This window comes from Argiope bruennichi, chromosome X1 (assembly GCF_947563725.1).
Source record: "Argiope bruennichi chromosome X1, qqArgBrue1.1, whole genome shotgun sequence".
In the NCBI taxonomy this organism is placed as follows: Eukaryota; Metazoa; Arthropoda; class Arachnida; order Araneae; family Araneidae; genus Argiope; species Argiope bruennichi.
The window spans coordinates 17,817,406-17,841,893 of NC_079162.1; the positions used below are offsets into that span (position 1 = coordinate 17,817,406).

Below are 24,488 nucleotides of genomic sequence, written 5' to 3' on the forward strand. Positions count from 1 at the left end.
TCATAAAGCATCGTTTGTTAATTGGATGTATCAAGAATGAAAACTGATAAAAAAAATGAAGAATTTGGGGAAGGAATCTATAATTAGATAGATCCAGGGATGCCGGTGTATGTTAAGATAAAGTTGAATAACATTTCCCCCACTCTCTCTCCCTTTCTTCAATAATAGACACTTATATATATTGAAATACTGGAATGGTTATCCAGAATGGGCTGTGTCAAACTTTCTCCTACTATTAAAATATACAAAATTTTAATTTTTAGTGTTTTAGATGATGAATTTATTTTAGATATTCCTGGTGTGTGTATACTTAACCCATTGTGGGTTGTTAACGGGAATGGTATTAGTCATGATCGGTTTAGGGGGTTAATGGGCCCCTGGGATATGGATCAGGATGTAATTATCTATCCTCTCAAATTTTCATAGGATCTTTATTTATCATCTAGTTGAATAGTCATTTATGTGAATGGGGCATAAAAATATTGTCAAGAGCGTGCGAGGAATATTTTTCTTTATAACCTATTATTCAGGTTGTAAATATTTCAGAAGAAATAATTACCCTCATCACTGAAAAATTTAGCCTCATATCATGAAATTCTGTTTCTTTAGTTAGAGTTATTTTGAATTTAATCCAGCCTTAAACAAAGTACAGAAATAATATCCGACAATCAAATTATAGATCTTATTCAATTATGATAATGTGTTACTTGTATATCTCAGCAAATTCCTTTAACCCTTTAAAGGCCTTTTTTTTCTAGTCATATTATGTTAAAATATTTTTAGGCTTGAAATTAGAATAAGAAAAGCGATTCATTTAGCTTATTAGATAAATTTAATTTAATTAATTAATTTGGTTCATTAAGTATCAAATCAAGACACATCATTTTGTGTAAAATAAAGAACTAAAGCATCTAAGTTTCTGTCTTTCTAAAAAAATTTGTCAGAACTTATGCCAACCTTCATAAATTCATACAAAGATTGATAAATTTGGTGTGAAGCATACTTCCCACGGCCCTTTTAACATTTTCCTTATTACATTCATTTCAAACGTTTTACATGTAGGAATATTGGAGCATATGCAATATATTTAAATGTGTGAAAATAATATAATTTAAATATTTATAAATAACAGTTTTGCATCAATTCCCAAATATTCAATGCTATATTTCATTTTATAAAAAAAAAGGGACTTTATAATAAAAATGTTATAAAACAGACGTAATCGCAAATGGGCAAACTTATGTTTTATTGGAAAAATGTGATAACACCAACTTGTAGTGATAATTTATCTTAATGATATTAGTGCAGCTGAGGTGGACTTTTGTAATACATTTTATCAGTTTTTTTACTAAGTGATGCAAATCTCATTTTCTTGACCTTGTACCATGCATTCCAAAGATTATGAGGTTTTAAAGCCTATTCTGAACCATGGTAGTGTGTACATAATTTTTAATAGTTTGCAATGTAATGAAACTTTTGTAGCATGCACATGTTGACCCTGGAACAATGCTTCTATTTTTTAAAAATTCATTTGTTCATTCATTTTGTTAAGTGCATCAGCAATTTGAGAAATCTACTGTTGCAGTTGTAATAATTTTTTCGGTTTTAAAGCATCTTGCTTTCTTGCAATATATATATGTTACGGCCAAAGCCCGAAATCGGCCAGTTCGCGAATTGACCGGCCAATTCGCGTTTTGGCCAACGTTGCTGTAAACTTACCGGTCAATGTCCGATCTTTTCTTGATTTCGGGATTTGGCCGGCCAATTCGCGGAGTGGCTTGGGACGATCGTCCAAAGTAGGAAGAAAGAAATCAAGAGCAGATTGTTTTACACACTGTTAAAAATGAAGTATTTAAAAATGAGTACTTCTGTGTACTGTTTTTTTAAAAAGTACAATTGTTTCAGAAACGAGTTCAAATATAAGTGACACCTCTGAGTTAAAAATAAGCTTGTAATATATAAAAATATGATATCGTGTTATTCTGTTCTCATATTAAAGCCATAATAGAAATTATTCAGTGAACGTATATGCTGTAACAGCGTTATAGCGTGAAGATTAGATTTGCGCCCTTCAAAAAGAACGAATTATATCTTGAGCAAAGGCGTTGCGTATCGTGTATGAATACAAAGGCAAATTGAGTATTCAGTTTTCAATTACATTTAAGGGTGAGCCTTAGTCTTTTTCTGCTCCATGGACCTAATGTTAAAGATCCCGGATCACATTGTCTCCCGAAATATCGCTTCAAAAAATATGAAATTTTTTGCAAAGGCAAATAGTAAATATAAATGCTAATTAAAGCAAATATGAAGGAAAAATAGTTTTGTTATTAATATCATTTAAAGACATTTCTTTGTTGGCACCATACATCGAATTTTACCTACAACATGTCCTTATTTATATTTTATACATAAATGTCATTATATTTATTTACCACTAGTCGCCTTTGGCGACCAACCGGTTCATCAGTATTAATGATCGCTAAAATTTTCAATTAATGTAACTTGTTCTCTTAGTAGCTTTTTCAGCAAAATATTTTTGAGCTTCATATTTTGGTAGTTATATGATTCAGTCATACTTTTATGTAGGCCTTAAACAATTCTGTTCATTGTACTACTTTCTCTAATGTTCTGTCAGTATCCATAAAATTTCTACTTTAAATTAAAGTGGAAATGTTAAACTGCAATCAGTATAAAAACTTTTTATATTGAAGCTAACTATGTCTTTTTTTAAATATGAAAATTGAAATCAGAGTCGTTCGGCAGTGAAATTATATGTGCATTGCAGAATAATTTATATAATATTTTAAAGAATTATTAAAAAAAAATTTCTCTGGTTCATCGTAAAATAATTTTTTACTTTCAAAAGATTTAAATGATGTAAATAAAAATATTTTATTTTATTTCAGTCAATAAATAAACTTATGAAAAAATTAGGAATTTTAAATTTTACGCAGTCCTTTGGTCCCAAGGAATCATATTCTGCGAAATACTCTTGACACTTCAACTTTTAAATAAATAAATAAACGTCCTTATCTTATGCGATGAATCTGACCGATTTATGAAGTTTTTATGCATCAGTTGTAGAACACTCAACATTTTTATAATCACAGGCCAATCACTGTCGAGAAACCCTGACAGGAGATTCTCGTATCTTCATTGAGACAGTCGGTGAAGTACTCTAAAATCGCCAGTTTTTATAGAAGAGTCATATTGAAATTTCATAAATCAGTCAGTTTTTGTGATTGATTTAGTTGATTGGAGTTCAACAATTTTTATTTAAAATATTGGTGTCTCAAGAATATTTTGTTAAATATGATTCAAAGGGCAAAAAATTAAAGGGTAAAAATTTAAAATTCCTGATTCATCGGAGCATTTATTGACTAAAATTATATTAAATATAATTATTTAGTTCCTTTTAGACCATTTTGTTAGCAAATGTATGCCCCAAATTAGCTGATGGTTGCTGATTAGAATGATTATCCTAAGTATATTAAAACTTTGTTTGCCTTAAATTAAATTGTTTTACTGAATTCATAATATAAGTATTGTCAAAGCTCATAGAAAGCTTTTCCTCCTTTTACTTTTCAGAAAATATCTTATTTCATTTTTTTTATTTTATAGGCATCTGCCGAAAATTACAATTTTATTTATTAAATTTGCAATAATAGTTGATTTATTTTTTAATTTGAGCTTCTGTTAATGTGATGGCAGCATATTGATAAAAGCTATTTTTTTTAATTGGACGTGCTCGTGCAGATTAAATTTTATTTTTATTTCGGGCGAAATATATTATTGAACAATATGGTTAAAATTTCTTTAAAAATTTAAGCATAATTTATAAATTAAAACATTGGTATCATTAAAAAGATAATTTTTTCAGCTTTAATTTGATGCAAAAATCGATTTTGTGCTGTAATATTTTTTGGTTATAGCGACAAAACGCCAAAATTACGCTTAATTTTTAATTAAAAAATTTTAAAAAATAGCTCCACGGTGCACATTCCCGACCTCCACCATATGCCACCAAATTTGATTCGGACTGTAGAGCGCCAACACGCACGCACGCATTGAGCTTTATTTATAAGTATAGATTATCACATCGGGCTTTGACCAAGCATTCCCGGCCACTTTGCGAAATGGCCAGCCAAAGTAGAATATACAGTATTAATTGTAAGTATTTCGGACTTTGGCCACACCTCTTGACCAAAACGCGAATTGGCCAGCCAATACGCGAACTGGGCGTACTTCGGCCTTTGGCCGTAATATATATATATATATATATATATATATATATTCCAGATCGATTTTTAAATTTTGTGATTTGCTGTGGTATAGTTGAACTAAATAAACTATCTTCTGTCTTCAGAAATGTTGTTGATTGTAGTACTTAGGTTTTTAATGCTTGGCAGTTTCCATAATACCGTTATCTATATGTGAATATTAAATCTTGAATGTCCCTGGAAACGAAGATCACAAATTTCTTTTCAAAGAAAATTTTCCCTCTTATGTTACAGTTGGCAGCATTATCCCCAACAGGGGTCCCAGGGTATGATTTTCGAGATGTGAATGAATTTCAGCCAATTAATTTTTAATTTGTAAAAATTTGAACAAAAATTATTTTATTCTATTCAGTTTTTTTTTTTTTTTTAAATTCTGAACTCAAATTTTAAAATTTTAGTGACACTAATCTGTTATCATTATCTGTCTTGATAAATTATGTTTTCTAACAAATACAGAATTGGTAATTGATTAGTATAATTTGCATAGATATTTGTATCAGGGAATGCTACAAGTTCCCTCCTTACGAAGATATGTCCAATTTACCAATAATTTACCAAATCTCCAGTGTTTGTAACAAATATATGTGTGTCTGTGTTATTATTTTTGATTAATCTATGTTCTAAAAGTAATTTCCTAATCTCTTAAATTCCAGCTTCAATGTAACTTCTAATTTGTGGGGGCTATTAATTTTCCTCTCTAAAATTATATAATTTCAAAATACCTTCTCGCATGCTGTTTTTCCTCTATACTTCATAAATCAAATTTTCAATTCAATCATATTGTCTATTCATGTATAACTTATAGCGAATGCCTACATTATCTTTAACTAATAAGTGATGAGGATCGATTGAACAATCATCTCTTATGAACGAAGTTAAACCATTTTTATATACTATGTCATATTTTAGAATGTTGAATATAAGCATGAAAAATTGTTTTTTGTCAGATTTTTTTTCAAAGATTATTTTTTTAATTAATTGATACGAGTCCATTAGTGTTCATATAACATATTTAGTGAAATTTAAAAAATAAATATTAATAAAATTAAAAATATATAATTTTTTATCTAGTTTTAATATAAGCGATGAACAAATTTTTGTAAACTCATTCTAAAATTTTGTCATACTATGTTTTTGCATCTGTGTCGATTTTTTCAGAAATGATGTATTCATCCAAATTGACTGGTAATTCGGTAATTTTGAAAAATATTGGAAAAAAATCGGAGACTTTTATTGTTAATCTTATAAAAGTTGACTTAATTTTTTAATAATGACAATCTGCATTACCATATTTAGTTTTTGTCAAACCAGAAAGACATCCTTTATTTTACAATAGAAGAATAAGTACAGAAATAATATTAAAATAAAAAATATATATTTAAAATTATACATTATTATAAAACAGAAAACAACCTTTACTTAGAAAATGTGTGAGTATACGTAGACATACATGTACAAAAGTTTTTTTTTTTTTTTTTTGCTTGAATGCTTAAGAAGTGCTTAAATTTTGAAGCAATTTCTCATTGCACATATTGTAGGAAACTTTGAATTATCATTCAGTTCTGTGTTTTTATGCACTTCTGCTAATAACATTTTATAAATTTTTGATATAATTACTTTTTTTAATGCCCTTTTTCGATATTAAAAATAAAAATTTCTTTATTTTTTCTAGAACTTAACAAAAAGAAAAAAAAAATTGTTGCATTTATAATTTTTTTCTTTTATTATTTTAGGGTCTTCAAGAAAAGTTCACCGAATGGAAAAGTATGTATATTATTTTTAAGTGTAGATGTAGTTTCCATAATAGGGGGGAATTTTCTGCCAATATTATGTAAAGCGCTGCAAATACAGTCAAGCCATATTATTACGATTACCTGTCTAATCCGTAATAGTCTCCTCTTGCAGCAAAAATAGCAACTAAATGTGTGCATGGAAGGTGGCCATAGACATCTGTGACTGTCAGAACAGCAGAGCATCATGTAAATCGTGAAGAGTCCATGGTGGAGGGTCTTTCTGATGTGTCGAACGAGGTGTTCCCACAGATTTTTACAGGGATTAAATAAAATTTGGGGAATTTGGAAGCGAGGGTAGTAACTGGAACTCTTCCTCATGCTCCTCGAACCACGTACAGACAATTTTGGACACATGGCATATAGCAGTATCTCATTGAAACATACTATCATTCGCAGGATACACAGTTGCCATGTAAGGACACGCCTGATCGGTAATAATGGACAACGCACTTCAATAACGCACAGTTATTGAAGGTACTTTCTGCAGGAATTAATGGATCCAAAGCATAGCAAGAAAACTTGTCTCACTGCTTTCAACCCTGTTGACGCCCAACAATTGTTTCTGGAAGTGTACTTTCTAATATCTCTCGACGAATGCGTTTCGCCCATCGATCCGATGCTGCAGGAAACGAGATTCATCTGAAAAAGCAATCTTTTCCCACTGTTCTAGGGTCCAATTTTTGTACTGTAATTCAAATGCACGACACTTCTTGCAGTGCACACTTGTGCTGAAATCAGACGTCTGCCTGCGAAGGCCAATACGCAATCAAATACGTTGAATATCTGTCCTGGATAGCTTTCTGGTGCATTGCTGATTCATTTGGGCTGTCAATTACTCTTAACTTGGATTCGAAAGCGACGCTTACCCCTGTTTTTAATGGCCCGTAGTGTTTCACAGTTTGCACACCTGGACTGTATACCCTCTTGATTGTTCCAGTTATTGTACACATTCACTACGGCACTTCTCAAAAGCTTCGGTTTCAGAAATATTGTCGCTGTGTGCTCAGTACCCGATGATCACTGGAATGTCATTAAATCGCTTGACTTACCCATTACGGCTGCTATTGCTATGCCAACGCTTAGTGAAGTGTTTGACGGGCCAGCTTATCCCAGCAAGGGCTTATCTCTGGTAATGAGAGAGCTAATGCAGAACATTGCCTTCGGTGTTTTGCAATGAACTTTTCCAACGAGGTCTAGCGTAGAATGAGGAAAGTCCAAAGTGTCTTGTGAAGATCTTGTTAGTTGAGCTAGTGCTGGATGTGGTGGTGAGTAGATGCTGGCATTGCTATCGGCTTGTCTGGAGATGTGGAATGAGGGGATATGCTACCGTGGGAAGAGGTATGTTCAGTTGAGACTTCATTTTTTGGAAGTGAGAGATGAGAACATTTTATGAAATTTTTAAGACATGTGTATGCCAGTAGATGGCTTAAATAGTACATTAAAATAATTAAGTAAAATTAATAGGAGGTAAAAAAATAAAATTTAAAAGATATTACGGTACCTTTTAATCAGGGGTGTATTTAGAATTTTAGCTATTGCTTCATTTTCATTTTCGTCAGTTTTTAAAGAAATTAGTGGCCAGTTTTTTTAATAGAGGGGGGGGGGTAATCGAGGGCTTTATACATATTATTGTTAGGCATATACCAGTGTATTTTACATATATTTTTAATAGGCTATTTTGTTTAAGCTCTAAAATTCTTAAGTTGTCTTGGCAGCATATTCCCATACAGGGCACGCATGTATAAGTACTGGCCGCAAGTAAACGATGTATTTTATTTTGCTTACTCATTTTAGAATCTTGAGAGATTAGGGGGGAGAATTTACGAATTAGGTCACAAAACTTTTTGTTGGTATAAATGAAATGTGATTTCTAGGTTAATTCTTTATCAAGAGTTACGCTTAACTATTAGCATTCCTTAGCCCCCAAGATAATTGTATTTTTAATTTTAATTGAATGAGGAGGTTAGATTTATTACTAGCTCCAGAAAACATAATAGCTTCGGTTTTACTTGCTTTAATTTCAATTTTCTATTTAACGAAGAAGTCCTTAAAAGATTTGACATGTCTATTTAGGACTGTTGTGAGATAGTTGCTGTTTTTGTTCCTGGCTAGTATTGCTGTGTCACCTGCATACATACATAACATAGTATTGAATTGTTTTGGAATGTCATTAATGAATAAGGAAAAGAGAATTGGTTCGAATTTTGAACCCTGAGTGATTCCTGCGTGGATGCGTTTTGTTTCAGAATAAACGTTATTAATACGAAAGTTAAAATGATGTATTATTCAAATATGAGGTGATAATTTTTACTAGATGTGTGTGTGTGTGTTTGTATATTATGAGTTTGTAAATAAGATGTGCTTGCCAAACTCTAAGATTCTCTGAATATCAAGGAAAACGGCTGCAGGTGTTTTGTTTATTTGCAAATCCTTCTTCAATAAATTCTACAGCTCTGATTAGTTGATGAGTAGTGAAGAGAATCTTCCTAAAACCAAATTGTTCGGGATATAGAATATTATTTTCAAATTGAGTTCTATTGAGGATAATATGTTCAACGATTTTACTAACTGATGAACTATCGCTATGCGAGCACGTGTTCTGAAACTACCTATATTTACCTTCCAACAGGCAGGTTTCTCAATCTTACCTGTGGTTGGCTACAACTGTGTTTACATCAATCTACGTGTTGCCGTAATATTGTGACTTGACTGTGTGACATAGTGTCTTTGTTAAAACTTGTGAATAAGCAAATATTAAAATAGAAATTAATAATTATATTTTTTAAGTGAAATTAAATTCTACTTTGTGGATAGAAATGGTTAAAGGTTCTTGTTATATATACATAAGAATGTCTTTGTTGGGTTCTTTGTAAATAAATTATTGCATATATTGCCTGTATGATAAAAAATAATTTAATCTCGGAATAGAAAATGTCGGAGGCTTTCATTCAAAATTCAGTAAATATACATAGACTGATTGAAATCTGTTTCAAATGCTTTGAAAACAGGGGATCTTTGGAAAAGCTATAAATATTCAAAATCTTTCCGCTTTTGTGTCTAATTCACAAATGGGCTACTAAGAAGAATAAATTTATTTCTAATTAACTTTTAATTGAAATGTGGAAAATTGTGTTGAGTCTAAGATTTATTTTGTTCTATATACAATGGAAAAGAAAAGAATAAGAGAACAAACAAATAAATTTCATAAATAAAATAGTAGCTGAAAAATTCAAACAAGATTAAAATAATTTTATGAATAAAATTAGATGATATATGAAGTTATTCTTTATTACCTTCTTGAATACATTTGACGACTGAAACTTGATATGCTCATTTTGCAGAAGTTACAGATAACGAGTTTAATTTGTCATTGAAACTTATAAATTCTATTGCCTTTGTTTACCATTCTGTGTAGCAGCATATATAAGTCGATTCCAAATGCAAAAATAAATAAATAAATAAATAAAAAAATAGTACCCAAAGAGTTAAAATGAAATTTTCAACCAGGCTATTATAATTTAAAGCAATCGAGACCATTTCTATACAGCATTTTGAAAGCATCTATTATGTCTTAAATAAAAAAGCGTTACATTAAATAATTCTCAAAATGTATTAATCCTATCTAAACCTATAGGCATTACAAGTTTTCAAGCCCTCTTTCATTCTCCCTGAATTCCAAAATCAAACGTTTTTGATTCAAATTCTATCCAAGTAGTTTTTAAGTAGCAGATATTTTTACAAACTGAAATAACAAAACATTCAATTTCAGGTTACTTTCAAGAGAGTTATTTTTAGTATATCGCTTCTGAAAAAATTAATATTAAGAAGTAACTTTAAACAAAATGCTAAGAATAAGTGACAAGACTTTAACTTATTTTAAATATTTAAATATTAAGTTTACAGGGCTGTTGATTTGAGAATAAGACAACCATTTGATATACAAATTTGCCCACATTAAGCTGAAAATTTAGAACGTAAAATAAAAAAAATCAAAAAAAAAAAAAAATCAAGAGTATAATATTCTGAAATTTTTTAACTTGTATAAATTAGAGTGCATGGTTTTTGAAATTAAATGAAGGTTTAAAAATAAATAACCCTGAAAATAATGCTAAAAAGACTTGAACCTCAGTGTCGCCCAGACTCTTATTTGATGACCTTGACCCTGATATTTATCCAATGATTATTCATGCTTGGTTAAATATAGTGCATTGAAATTACTTTTCAACCAAATCTTCTTTCACAAGATTCTGAAGATAAAGGTGCTGTCAGAATAAAAGAAACAATTTTGAAAGTTGAAGTTTGGATATTTTGTAATTTAAATATTTCTTTTGAAATATCTACAAAAAGCAAGCGTTTTTCAGTTGAATCTGGAATTAAAATGTTCACATCTTGAATTAGTAATTCAAGATGTAAACATTCTAATTCTTCACACACGCACTCACTAAAAATTCTGAATGAGATTCTGCCGTTGAATTTACTGAATTAATTGAGCAATTATTTTTCTTTGTTGGAAATGGCATTTTTTTTAAAGACTCACACTGAAGATGGAAATCGAATTTGTTCTACACCCCATGTAAATACTGTAATGATTATATCTATATTCTGATTATACATATATGCATGCATTTTATTTCAAAACATTCTGTGTAGACAATTGTTGTAATAAAGTTTTTATCAGAGTATGATTATGTATATTACTATAGACCACCCAAATTTTTAGAACTCATTTCTTTGGTCAAAACATTTAAAAAAGAACCTGTTTATTCCCATGCAATTTGTTACGGTTGTTATAATGCATCGTAATTATTGTGATAGATGTTTTTAAAAAAATCATTATTCAAGAAAGCTTAATTAATTACTCAGCAAATAGGCTCCGTGTAAAAAAATAGAAAGCTATTAGTAATAAAAAAGCAAAAAATTATATCAAAAGTGTCTGGAGCAAACCTTGTGTTTTTAAATGATATTTTTTATTGGCAGGTGCAGTAATTTTAAAATCAGTTACTTTCATTGTACAGAATCATCAAATTAAATTTCTTTTTGTAAATATTTTTTTTTAATTTGTAAGGTGTCTAATTTAATTTTAATGAAGAGAGTAATAAATGTAAGTATTTGAAAGTAGTTTCGACCATCTTTACTTAATTTTACCAATAAAAGGGCTCTAGTGAAAGATCCTTAGATAATTTATGTGTGTGTAACAAAATGTATTCAGGAGCCACTCTTTACACTATTTCTTCTTCGTCTTTCTGGTCTCAACATACAAATATAATGCTGTATAATATACTTGTTCATTATGTTTGCTGTATAATATAACTTTTGTGTTGTAACTGTTTTTATTATAACTTTTAAAAACCTACATTATAAAGGTTCATATTTGCACCATTTACATTTTTGCTCATTTCAATCTAGGAGTTTTATACTTGGTTAATGGATTAATTAACTTACTGTTTATTTGATGAAGTAGTTAAGTGAAAGAAGTATAAATTACTGTAAACTTCAAAAATTCATAATAAAAAAAAGTAATGCTCGTAAATAATTGCGGTTTGCCAGAATATGTTCAGAGACCCTTTGGATTTTTTCCCTACTGAAAAATGATTCAAAAAATGACCGATGCAGGGCACTCGCACGTCAGACTGAGATGGTTTTATATTCTGAAGATTTGACTCTGAAATTCATAAATATTCAGTAAGGGGAATCGGGAAAAAATAAAATAAAACGCTTAGAGAATGCCGGTTGATATCGATTATGGGGGGGGGGGTGAGTTCTCCGTGCTTTAAAGCGAGTCTTGTGGAATTGCAGCGCTCATAACTTAAAATTCAAGTGGAGGAATATTTGATTTCAGTCTTCAACTCTATCAGTCAAATATAAGCAATGCGGGCTTTCATGGACAGCCATTCGACTAGTCCAGACCGTTGTCTTTGCTTATTGATTTATTTTTTGTCTTCTCTTATCGTCCCCACCCCCTATTTTTCTATGATCATTGGTCTCTGAGTGATAAAGTAAAGTATTGTTTGTAAATTAGATAAAAAGGAAAAACGAAAATGCAATTTAAAAAGATAATTTTTGGGGATTCTGCAGCTCTGAGGGAAGCTCCAGATATCTCCACAAGCAACATTTGGGAGGTATTAGATCAGTAGTTCTAAGATACCTTGGTTATATGCTATGTTTTTTATGCTTGCGTTTATATTTTAATTCCGTTCTATAGCAAAGCTGCATAGCACCTACTTGAGACAGAAATTGTTTTCACTAAAGACCTTCTGACTCTCTCCCCACCCCCTTTTTTTTTGCGGGAGGGGGAGGACCGAGAAATCAGTAGTAAAATCACACCAGACGAACTTTTGACAATAATGGAGCTAATTCAACTAATTCATGTCAATTTTATTCATGGTAACACAAATAAATCGTGTTATCTCCTCTAGAAAATATTGAAAGATTTATCATCCTTCATGATGTAAATCCAGGTATAGTTTACTCCTTATTGAATACCCGATAAACAGATTAGGAGGCTGCTACAATCATCAGATTTTAACTCTTGATTATGTTGTTGTTTGTATGGGTATCGTTTAAGCATAATTTGCTTTGATACCGTTACATTGCTATGTTTTACCAATAAATACAAGGCTAATTGCTGTTATCGGAAAAGTATCATTTTTGAAAGATTGCACGGTTTTTTTTTGTTGTTGTTTTTTTAGCGTCAGACATTGAAAATATATGCACTGTACCTGACTTTGATAAAAGTAACAGACATGGTTTATAAAAAAAAATATATCCGGATTCAAAAAGCGTTATTAAAGCACTGAAGAATGTTTTCCTATTAATTTGTGTTCTAATCCTGAATTGCTATGAATTATATCTTTATTTCACAGAAAGAAAATCATTATGTAATATTTCGTTGAATGCTTGGATATTCAGGAATCGTAAGAAATGGGAAAATTGCAAGTAGAATATCAGTGATAGTTGAAAATTTTGTTTCTTCCTCCCCTTCCAAGTGACGCTTTGCAAATGGTCAAAAATCGATTGGAAAAAATGACAAGAGTATTTGGGACTAATAAAATCATAATAAATTTCTTGAGATTTTCTTTTTTAAAATATTATTCTTTAAACTGAAAGAAAGCAGTTATGCTAAATTCTCCTAGAAGCGGGCGAACTATGTTCACGAATAAATATTTTCATTCCTGTATCCACCGATGTTCATATTATTTATCGATTAAGCATACACTAGTGCTGCGTCCGAATTTCAATATAAAATGAAGGCCAAAGTTGTTTGCTGTTTTTTTTTTAATTTGAATGTTTATGAAAAATTTAACTTTACATAATGCAATGAAATATTTAACTGTTTAAAGGAGTTCAGTGTTAAACTCGAGACAAAGATATGAAAATATTTACAATAAAAAGGGGGTCATGCTAATCTTAGTCGATGAGAACATAGATGCTGGTAAGTGAATTAGCTGACTACAGTAACTGTTAATCGTAATGTTTGTTCTGAGGCTCAAAGAAATAGGAGAAGTTGCACAAGTTGATGCTTTAAAGATAAGAATAATCGGTTTGGCTGCTTCTTTGGTAAATTAAATTTGTTTCCAGTCGTTACTATTTTGCAATAACATTTTTCATTTTGAATTGACATTTCAAGATTTTTTTTTTTTTTTTTTTTTTTAAAGATTGATTAGAGAAGTTGGTGACGGATTAAATATAAAGAAGGGTTGCCACGCCATGCAGGAAAAACCGAGAAAACACAGGAAATTTAAAAAAACGTTTAAAAAAGCAGGGAAATTTGAAAATTTCCATAAAATCGGGGAAAATACAGGGAATTTTAAGTTTCTTAATTATTTTTTCCCACCCCCCAAAAATGCCGATATTTCTTTAGTCTACCGTACTTGAGTTTATTGAATCGTTTATTTATTATTTGAGAAACCGTGACCTTATTCTAATTAAATTAGAGATTTTTTTTAAATCAATGAGTTGCTTAAAATCCGTATGTAATACGAATTGGACGAATAAAAAGAATCGATCCTTATTTTGGAGAATGGCTTCGAGAAGTTCCATAAAATCGATTTGTTGCTTACTGTTCGCTTTGTAAGAAGATAATAAACCTTATTGATATGGGAAAACAATCACTTGCTAATCATGCCAAAAGAGGAAAACATACAAGACTGCTTGCCAGTTCAAAAGAGTCATCACTGATGCTGGTATCTAAAAGGAATGACACATCAAATCCGAAAACGACCGATATAATGTCCGAAAATAAACCATTTCGAACTTTTTAGTTCAAGAACAATAATTTAAAGTTGAATTTTTATGGGCATTAAAACTTGTTGCGTCACATTCGTCCTTTAATTCATTCAATGATATATCGGATATATTTTCTCATATGTTCACTGGAAGTGAAATAACTGAAAAAAGTACGTTAGGCCATTCAGAAATGTACCTTATTTGTTATGGATTAGGCCCATTAGCTCCATAAAACTGATAGCTGAAAACTCTGCAGAAATTGATACCCAAATACTTGAATTTGCAAAAATGAATAATTAAAAAAAATCTTGCTTTGTAATGCTTTTTTTTTTGTTAAGTAATCATTATATGATTTGTATCATGAAAACAAAAATGTTTTGTGATTTATTTCACTCGAATCCTTAATTTTGTGTGACTTACAATTAAAGAGCATGAGAATTAGTATATCCCTCCCCCATAATATATAAATTTTGTCTTGTTGAATTCTAGATTATAAATAAAGATAATTTTTTTCTGTATGTAAATATAATTTTTTTTTTTAATATGTTATTTCAAATAATGTTAAATTGTTGCTTCTTTTCCTTGCTTTTCCCACTCCTTAAAACCTTATTCCATTATAATTAGCAAGAGTGCTATTCGCGCATTTTCTCGTATCTTGATTACACATACAGGGAAAACTCGAAATTTTTTTTCCAGATTTGAGTGGCAACCGTGTCGTGCGATTCAAACAGTTCACATTCAAACTTAAGTAAAAACTACACATGCTTAAATGACCATTTTACTCCATTTAAGAATAACGTTTAGATATAAATTTTATGTTGTATTTCGTTTTATTAATATAACTTTTTCAAAATTTAACCACAAGTCTGTTAAAGATGAGACAACTTTGCCATTCTGGAATATTGTCTTTTTATCATATCTTTATATACATTTTACAAATCGTGTGTTTCCCGTGTTTGTTTGATAAGCATTTCATATGCCAAAACGCATTAAGACCAAGTCGGGAAGTTGCAGGTATCAAAATTATGATGACATTATATTGCAATTTGATGTCTATTTTGTGGTTAACAAGGAAATGACCAATGGAAAAGCATTTGAAAGTTATAATATTACTCGAAAAATCGCTGAGAATAAAAGTCAATCTCCATTCGAAGGAGCCAAGACACCAAATTTTATTGAGATTATGAGAAAAATGAGATCCTCAAACGAGCCTTTACTTGTGCAGACAAAGTAATACCTCTTGATACTCTTTCTGAAAGATAACTTAGATTCTTTTTGGGGCAGATTCCTCAATTTTACAATTTATGGAAAATGTACAATCTCTTCCAAGTACTTCTGCAGCAAATTAATTGGAGGTGCAGGGCTCGTAAATGGAAGAACAATCGGAAGAATAATCACAAGAGCAGAAATGAGTGTGGTTGTGCATTTTTTTTATATGACACATCTGCCGACTATGATAGGGCTGCGGTGGCCTGGTGGTAAGGTCTCGTCTTCGGATCCGGCGGGTTTCAGTTTCGAGACCCGATTCCACCGAAGAATCGTATAAGCGGGTCTGGTGCACATTAAATCCGTCGGGATGGCGTGGAAGTTTGGAGAGGGGGTGCCAGCTCAGGTGTCGTCCGCAACATCTGACCGCTTCTCAAAATTACGAGGTCCGTGTCAAAATGGCTCTAGTGTTGCTTTAAAAACGGGACGTTAATATAACTAAACTAAACTGACGAACATGATGAAATGTTTAAAGTCGACATAACTCAGGCATTTAATAGTATTGTTTTTCGAAATGAAATCTTGGATTGTTTGTTGTGGAAGGGGGAAAAGAGTGTCGAGTATTTTGTTGATAAACCCACTCAGTTGTATGGAGACGGGAGTTTGAGGGATCATCTTCGTACGAATGACAAAAGGAAAACCTTTTACTGCGAAGTTATCTCTTTTCCAGGATAACTTTGGCAACACTGTTCTTTTATTTATTTTTTTAACGTATAAAGGTTTATTTAAATTGTCATATCTCTGTTGAATGTATCGCTAGCGATCTTATAATTTTTTATTTTTATACATTGCTGATTTTCAAAGCAATTGAAAGAAAAAAAGTAACAAAGTTTGTTTACTATGCATCGGAGTATGATAGCCATGACTGCATTGTCTCGAAATTCGATGTATACAAGACGTATTTGGAAAAAAAACCCACATGAAGTACAAAAAAAAAAAAAAAAAAAAACTGTTGATGATAAAGCGAAAGGAAAGAGTGTTTTTGTAGTTTCCAGAACAATACAGTGGAGACTATCAAAGTTGGCATTGAAAAATAGAATTCCCTGGAATAAAACCATTTCGGAATAAAAAAGTTACAGAAAAGAGTTCAATTAACAATTTAGCATATTGAATGAAATCAGTGAAAACAAATTATGGAGTAATTAAATGAAGCTGTTGTTTTTGAAAAATGGGAGATTTGCGAGTCGTCGAGTTGGAGAAATGATAGATCTGAACTGCATAAAATTGACAACAAAGGTCCTAAAAGTATTATTATCTGTACATATATGTTTACAGTTCTGTTAGCCACCTTCATGTCATTAATAATACTCTAAATGCTAGAACATATTTTGACAGCATTTTAAAACCAAAATGTCTTATCTTCTGCCAGGAATCTATTTCTGTGTAATGCATCCTTTCTTTATCAGCTGAATTCAAACACTAGCCACATAGTACTGATGTGCAAAATTTTATTCACAGAGAATAATGCAGAATTGCTGTTATGGTCAGGAAACAGCTCGACCTGAACCCCGTGGAACATTGGTGATGCTGTTAGAAAACACTTGGCTACCTAATAAGAGAATTAATTACAGTTGTAATTCCTTGATGGTTTGCTGTCACTGCATTTAGTGATACACGATTAGAGATAATTTAGACAAAATTAAGTACAAAGAACTAAACACCAACGAGGCACTGCAATGGCAACTTTCACATATTTTTCTTAAAACATTTATTCATATCTTATACATTCCCTTTTGATGCAAGTATTTCACTTCTTTTTATTTTGAAATGATTGTTAAATTTATTTTAAACAGATTGTGATGTTTTATGCAAAGTAATAAAGTATCTTTAAAAAAAAAAAAACATTCAAATATCTAAAAAGTAACTATTTTGGTAGTTAAAAGAATATGTTGGACCCCCTCCCCCCATGTAAACTTATTGTTTCATCTACGAGAGAGGTACTGATTAGCGAGTAAGAATTGCTTTTTAATTCAGATTTTTTTTTAATTCAGACATAACACCTTTTCCCAGTTTTCAGCATGTTCGGAATCAAATTTTATCGTTCTTGAGATAGATTGATTTCCTTTTATGAATAATTCTACTATATTTTTAATACTTCTAGCACTTTTTGTATAAATGTATTCATTTTATTGTTCAATTTATCATACGTCTTTTATTTCTTAGTATTTATGATTTAGCATACTTCATTATTTTATGAAAGTCTGTTTATTGTTCGAAACTTGCATCGTGTCTCTAACTATAATAATGCCTGATTTTGCCACAAATTGGATGAATTCTTTCAAATCATGACTTTAACGCAGCTTGGGCAAACCTTAAACTGTTGTGCAAAATGACTGTTTTCCTGAACATTTCAGAAACTGTTGAATCGGCCGCATTTTCTATTTGACTGTATAGGAATTGCTGTTAGATGATAAAGAATGAGAAGCTAAAAAAATTTTTGGGCTTTAAATCTTTTAATCATTTTGGTTAATGCAGAGCAAGTCATTGGACAGTTACCATCTTGTATATCATACATGAAGCAATATGTCCTCAATATTGAAAGGGCACTTTCCTTATAAAAAAGGTTATATAAGAGAAACTTCTTCACTCATGACTGCATTTCTATGCATAGAACTTTGACTGCCATTATCTACTGGGGCTACTTATTTTCTTAGTGTCTGGTTATTTGTGTTATCTATTAGCTGTAATCTGTCAGACAAATAGCTCCAATCTTAAGTAGTTTCATAATCTTTATATTTTAATAGCTCTAATCTTAAGTAGTTTCATGATCATTATTTTCTCTGATATTTATAACATCTAGCGTATTTCTGTAATAACTTGTTCTTATTGTTATTACTTTTAATAAGATATGATTTAATACATATCAGTATTCAGATTTTACAATTGTGCATCAGACTATGAATTTTTGTAGTTCTTAACGGAATGAAATGATATTTCTATATTTAAAAATGCAAGTTTTCCTTCTTAGAATTTTATGTGACATTACTAATTTAGCATTAATAAAATTATGTGATTATTACAGGATGATGATTTGTGTCAACAATATTACTCTTCTTTAATGCCTCATAAATATAATAAAAATAGGAAATATTATTATCTCTGTAAATTGAGATAAACCATTTAATTAGAATCTGTATACGAATATTAGTTTAAAATTCAAATAAATTAAGAAATTAATTGGAAAGTACATGACTAAGATAATTAAATTTATATGATCCTAATCTAAATACCTAATATAGCATGACTCCTTCTTCTTCATAAACAATTTGAAAAATGAGAAGTAAGATAAATGCGCTTATACAAGTACTATAGGAAATGAAAGGTATAGATAAAAAAAAAATTAAATCAAATTATGATCTGTCTAGATAACTCTGCAGAAAAAAACAAAGTATAGGAGATATATTTAAAATTATCTACAGGTAAAAAAATATGCTCTCCAAAAATATTGTTAAAAAAAGGCGAATCCAATAACGAACGTTGGACAGTCTAAGGTTCTGCAGGTTTAAAACGTCATTTAAAAATATGCTTTAATTGTTCCCACTTTGTTCAAAAAATTGCTACAAGGAATATGTCCTAAAATGATAGAAAAAAAGGTAAAAGAGAGAGAAAAAAAAACTTAAAATCAAACACTATTCCTTATATCTAGATCCAATTTTCACGTAAAGCCTTATAAATATATATAACCACATTTGTGAATTATTTGTTTGTACTATAATGTTATTTTTTCTCTCCCTTGATAGATCACAGTATACTTGGGCAAAAGAGATTTTGTAGATCACATTACACATGTTGATCCTATAGGTTTGTATTATCTATATTGTTTTTTTTTTTAATCTAGTATCTATTTAATATACATATCAGTTTTTTTACTCTTCTTATGACTTTATAACTGATCTAAAGATTTTGTTATTCAGCATGAATGTAACAAGAAATGATACAGATTTTTTCGTTAACATGCATAAAATATTTGGCAATAGCAGTGAAGCATTCTTTAGTGCGATTATAATGTTCATATTAAATTTGTATTGTCTTAATTTTAATATTTTCTTTTTTTTTTCACATACTATTCAGATGGTGTCGTCCTTGTTGATACTGATTTTGTCAAAGATCACAAAGTTTTCGGACATGTTTTAGCAGCATTTGTTTATGGTCGAGAGGATCTTGATGTGCTGGGAATATCTTTTAGAAAAGATCTATATTTAGCTTCTGAACAAATCTATCCACCTGAAGGTGAATCAAAGCGTCCATTAACAAGATTGCAAGAACGCTTAATTCGCAAACTAGGCCCTGATGCCCATCCATTTTTCTTTGAAGTAAATATTCCTGTGTTTGTATTTAATGCTGTAAAATTTTTTTTAATTGCATTTTAATGTCAGCACAAAACAATGGTATTTCTTCAGTTGTAAAATTTTAATGAAACCTACGTTTTCCTTTTACAGAGAAGCCTTATTAAGATAAACTGCGAGACATCTAAATCAATATTTTTTTAAAAATATCTTCATAAATCTGATATTCGAATTTATTGGAAAACCCTTGCACAGTGTCACCAACCAATCAATAAAAAAAAAAATTTTTTTTTTCATCAATGCCATATTTAGTTATTAACTATACAAAGTATGCAGATAACTCCAAGCTCCAGTTAAAATTTGAGTCTTTATAAATAATTTCATTTTTTCATTTCATTTTTATTAGAAACAGTAATTTCTTTAAGTCTCCCCCACCTCCTCTATTACGAAAATTATTCATTCAAAATTTTAGTAGCTAATCTGTTATGTTCTTTGAAACTAAAACTCAGAAGTAGGAAAAACCAATATTATTGTTTAGAAACGTTATTGTAAGGAAATTCTTTTTATTTTTATTGCAGTGGTTTTGAAAATAATGCAGTAGATAGAATACTGAATATTGTGCCAACATCCAAGATCTAGAAATTTTGAAACAGCCTGAGGAATGGGAAATCAATAGAATATCTATTTTATAGGGCATAAGAATAATGCATGAAAGCTGATAATGTTTTTGATTAGTTGAGAAAGGTTACATTTGCTTATGACGCAAAATTATTGAAAGTTATCCTTAGCTAAAATACAATAATGCCATGGAATTCCAGAGATTACATCTAAAAGATTTCATTATCTAGTTTTTGGTGCAGTTTTGTTCCTGGGAATCATGCGATTTTTATGCACTTTTTAGAAAAAATTATGAAAATTCTTTCTTTCACATTTTATTGAAAGTCAGAGCATATAATTTGGTTTGTTTTTTATCTTATCAATAAATTTGTCATAAATAAAATCAACTAAGTCATATCCTAGTTATAGGCACCTCTTTCCTTCTGCCATTTATTTGCATAACTTTCTGAAATTTATCAGCGAATCTTTGAAGAGTAACTTGGAGGCATGCTGAGCTTCCAAGATTTTATAAAAATTTTACCGTAATTAAAAACCACTATGTGCTATGGAAACTATAACATTTTTGATCCTATTTTATTGTTAAATAAATCTCGCATCTTCATTTTTTCCATGAAGAACAGACATTTTGAAAAACAATTAGCCCATCATGTTTGTAGATATAATAACATATATTTGAAAATGTGATATTTTCTGTAACCTGCAACAGAATTTTTTGAATGTAATTTGGGGAGATAATGAATATTATTAAATATTGAGTAATGATTGCAATGTTTTTTGAGAGAAACTTTAACAAAAATTTCATTTTATTTTTAATATGAGGTTTTGATTGCTTAAGTTATGATTTTTATGGTGAATTGAGAGAAAAAAAACTGAATACATAATTGATAAGATTGAAAATAATTTATTCAGACTTATATTTCTGTTATGTGGTTATGTCTGTCATGTGGAAATCCGTGCAATTCAACTTTTTCTTAAATTAATTAATCAACCTTTTTGGTAAGCAAATGGCTAGTGCTTGCAAATATTAATTGAAAGAAATGCACTAGTATCTTGAGCCTCAAGATGGTCATTCCTGCGAATATTGTAAACCAGTAGCAAGTTAACGTGGGAATCGTATCCAGTGTCTTATAGGAATTAGTAAAAATTACGAAGTTTTGAGTTTGCTGAAAATTGCAATATAATCGTTTTACTGATACGCATTTATGAATTATGATATAAGCTTTAGTTTTCAGGCATTAGGATTTTACAGCATATTAGTGTTGTATATGGCATTTCAAAGAATGTTTTGTTTCGTTTAGATTAATTTATCCACATAGACTGGAATTGGAAGAAGAGTTTTAAACAGAGTAGCGAACTAGAAGGCCATTATTGCCGTATAACATTCCAAGTCAATCGTAATCTTTCTAATATCGAAAACCAATCAATAGAACACTGGTAGATGGATGAGAAAACAGTTCTTTGCAGACACAAATACTTAAGATATTGTCGAAACCTGTTGCAAGGCATTTGTGACAGACAGCAGCATGAAGACGTGTAGTTCAATTTGTAAGAATTTAAATAGTGCATCAGGGCAATGGTCTCATTTCCTTTGCCATTTGCCGAACCTGATTGGGCTGCTTTTCTTTTTACAAATATTTGGATTCACTTTTCTTTCTTTGATAGTAAATACCATCTTATATGGCAGGAAGATGGCTGTGGTTATTGGCCAGAAAATTCAGTTTGATACTTATTGCATCAAACTGAGTCGACTTTTCTGTGTCATTGATAGCAGTACCTCTCTCACTGTGTTGATGCTGTGCAGGATCAGTAATTGACATCAATGCTGCATAAGATTGTCTAAACAGTGAGGGTCTTTGTCATCATGTGGTCAGCATATTATAATGATTTGAATCCCATAAAAAATGTATCAGACGTCTTTCTGCTTGCTTTTATCCTTCACGAAACAAGACTTCCCTTATTCATGCAGTAAAAGGAGAATGGAATAATTTTCCTGAAATCATTCTTATCACTTCATTCAAAATATATTACAACTTGTGAAAATTTGCACTACACTGTACGATGGACATATCTTTTACTTAAGTATCTTTCCAAATTGTTTATCTTGAAAAATCTGCATTCTTTGTATTGTATGCTTCTAGATCAATATATACTTTTGCTTGAAGCAAGATATATATATGTTTCAGCAATTTTTTTAGTTCTATTTTGCAATAAAATTTCTGTTATGTCTCACATTATATCTTTATCCATTTGTCCCACTTAACATGAAACTGTGCCTAAGGTTTTTTTTTTTTAAACATAGTTATCGGTATTTGATAAAATTTAGATTGACTGGTTTCTTGTGTGAATTAAGCACATTTAATATGTAATCTTGGTAAATGTCGGGAATATTCATCTTTAAGCAAACCTAAAGTGTGTTAAAAATTCTTTTTTGATTATAATATAGATTATGGATTGAATGGTCTCTTTAATTGCGTTCAAACATATGAAGATAATCTAATTTTGCTTATTAATGACTTTCAGGCTGTCATCTATTTTGAGCTAGTATTTATCTGAGTTAACTAGTGAATAAAATTTTACCTTATTCATATTCATGTAATATTCATCCTTATCCAATATTCATTTTATTTAATTTTAAGGTTTTAGTTTGCATTAGCGTGAGATATATTTCTGGAATGAAAAATATGGACCATTGTTGTTTTTGTATAGTATGTAAACTTCTTAAAAGTTTTAGTTTATCATATTAATTCATTTTTCAGCTACCACCACATTGTCCTGCCTCTGTAACGCTACAACCATCACCAGGTGATACTGGCAAGCCTTGTGGTGTAAATTATGAACTAAAAGCATATGTTGCTGACAGTGTTGATGAAAAAGCTCATAAAAGGTTTGCATTGCTTTTAATATTCCACAATATCAATTAAAGGATTCTATGCATTTCTTTATCCAAATATTCGTTTTGAATTTGCCGTAATTTATGTTAAAGTTATAATGAAAATTTTATTGATATGTACTGTTATTTTGATCTATATCTGACAACTAAATGAGATGAAAAAGAGCCTAAGAGGAACATATAATATTCTGTATCTAACCGTTTGTGAGTTAAAGTATATAGTTGGAAACTGTGCCATATATTATGGCAAAAAAACTGTGAAGTTTCTGAGAAACCTACAGAAAAGAAACCCATATTTTGATTGAGCTGAAAAAAAAAAATCCTATGAGGTGATACCACTTCCATCAAAACTTCTGGATTTAATGGAGCTGAAACTTCGTCAAAATACAAAATTTGAATTGTTACCAAATTTCTTTAGCTGTTGATATCACAAGCTTCTACCAGTCAAATTCACCGAAAATTGGTGTATACCATACCATTTCATTCACTCTCTAGTTCGCTGCATGAAATCCAGATTATTCCATTCATTTCAAGGTTAATTTTTTTTTCACGCGTCCTATTTTGATAATCAACAAGATGTTTTCTCAGGTATGAAAACATGTATAAGACTAAAAGCTCATTTGAAATTATAAACATTGGTATGCAACTATCCATATGATAGACGGATTTATAAACCACAGATGAATTTTAATTTTCTTTTCTTTCCCTTATAAGCATTGAACTACTCTATAACATAACACGAATCTACATCCAATGGCGAACTGGATCTGAAAATAGCGATGGCCTAACAGTAACGAGGGGGTGGGCATTCACTGTCTCTCTTTCCCTCACATGCGCGCACACACACACACACACACACACACACACACACACACACACATGATTAAGATCGATAAATTAAAATAGTTTATTTCCTGCAGCTGTTAAAGTTATTACAATGTAAAAGTTATGCTTCTTATTTTACTAATTGCAGTATACAAATATACATGTTTCTGGAAATTAGTCATACTGAATATAAATGAAGATTAATATTGAATTTTAAATTAGTTATTAGTGAATGGATAATGTACTGAAATTTCGGAAATATATTCTTATTTTAAGACATTTTATTTTAGGCTTGAATAAAAAA

General features: G+C 30.4%; 1 protein-coding gene across 2 annotated transcripts in view; it reads left to right on the plus strand.

Moving 5' to 3' along the window:
- LOC129959077 (arrestin red cell-like) overlaps window positions 1–24,488 on the plus strand; it is a 104,370-nt gene that overhangs the window by 21,626 nt on the left and 58,256 nt on the right. For both annotated transcript variants that reach the window (XM_056071874.1, XM_056071876.1), the window contains exons 3-6: window positions 6,014–6,044; window positions 19,306–19,366; window positions 19,637–19,878; window positions 23,226–23,353. In XM_056071874.1, the coding sequence (XP_055927849.1) occupies window positions 6,014–6,044; window positions 19,306–19,366; window positions 19,637–19,878; window positions 23,226–23,353 (462 nt within the window). The remainder of the gene's footprint in view (window positions 1–6,013; window positions 6,045–19,305; window positions 19,367–19,636; window positions 19,879–23,225; window positions 23,354–24,488) is intronic.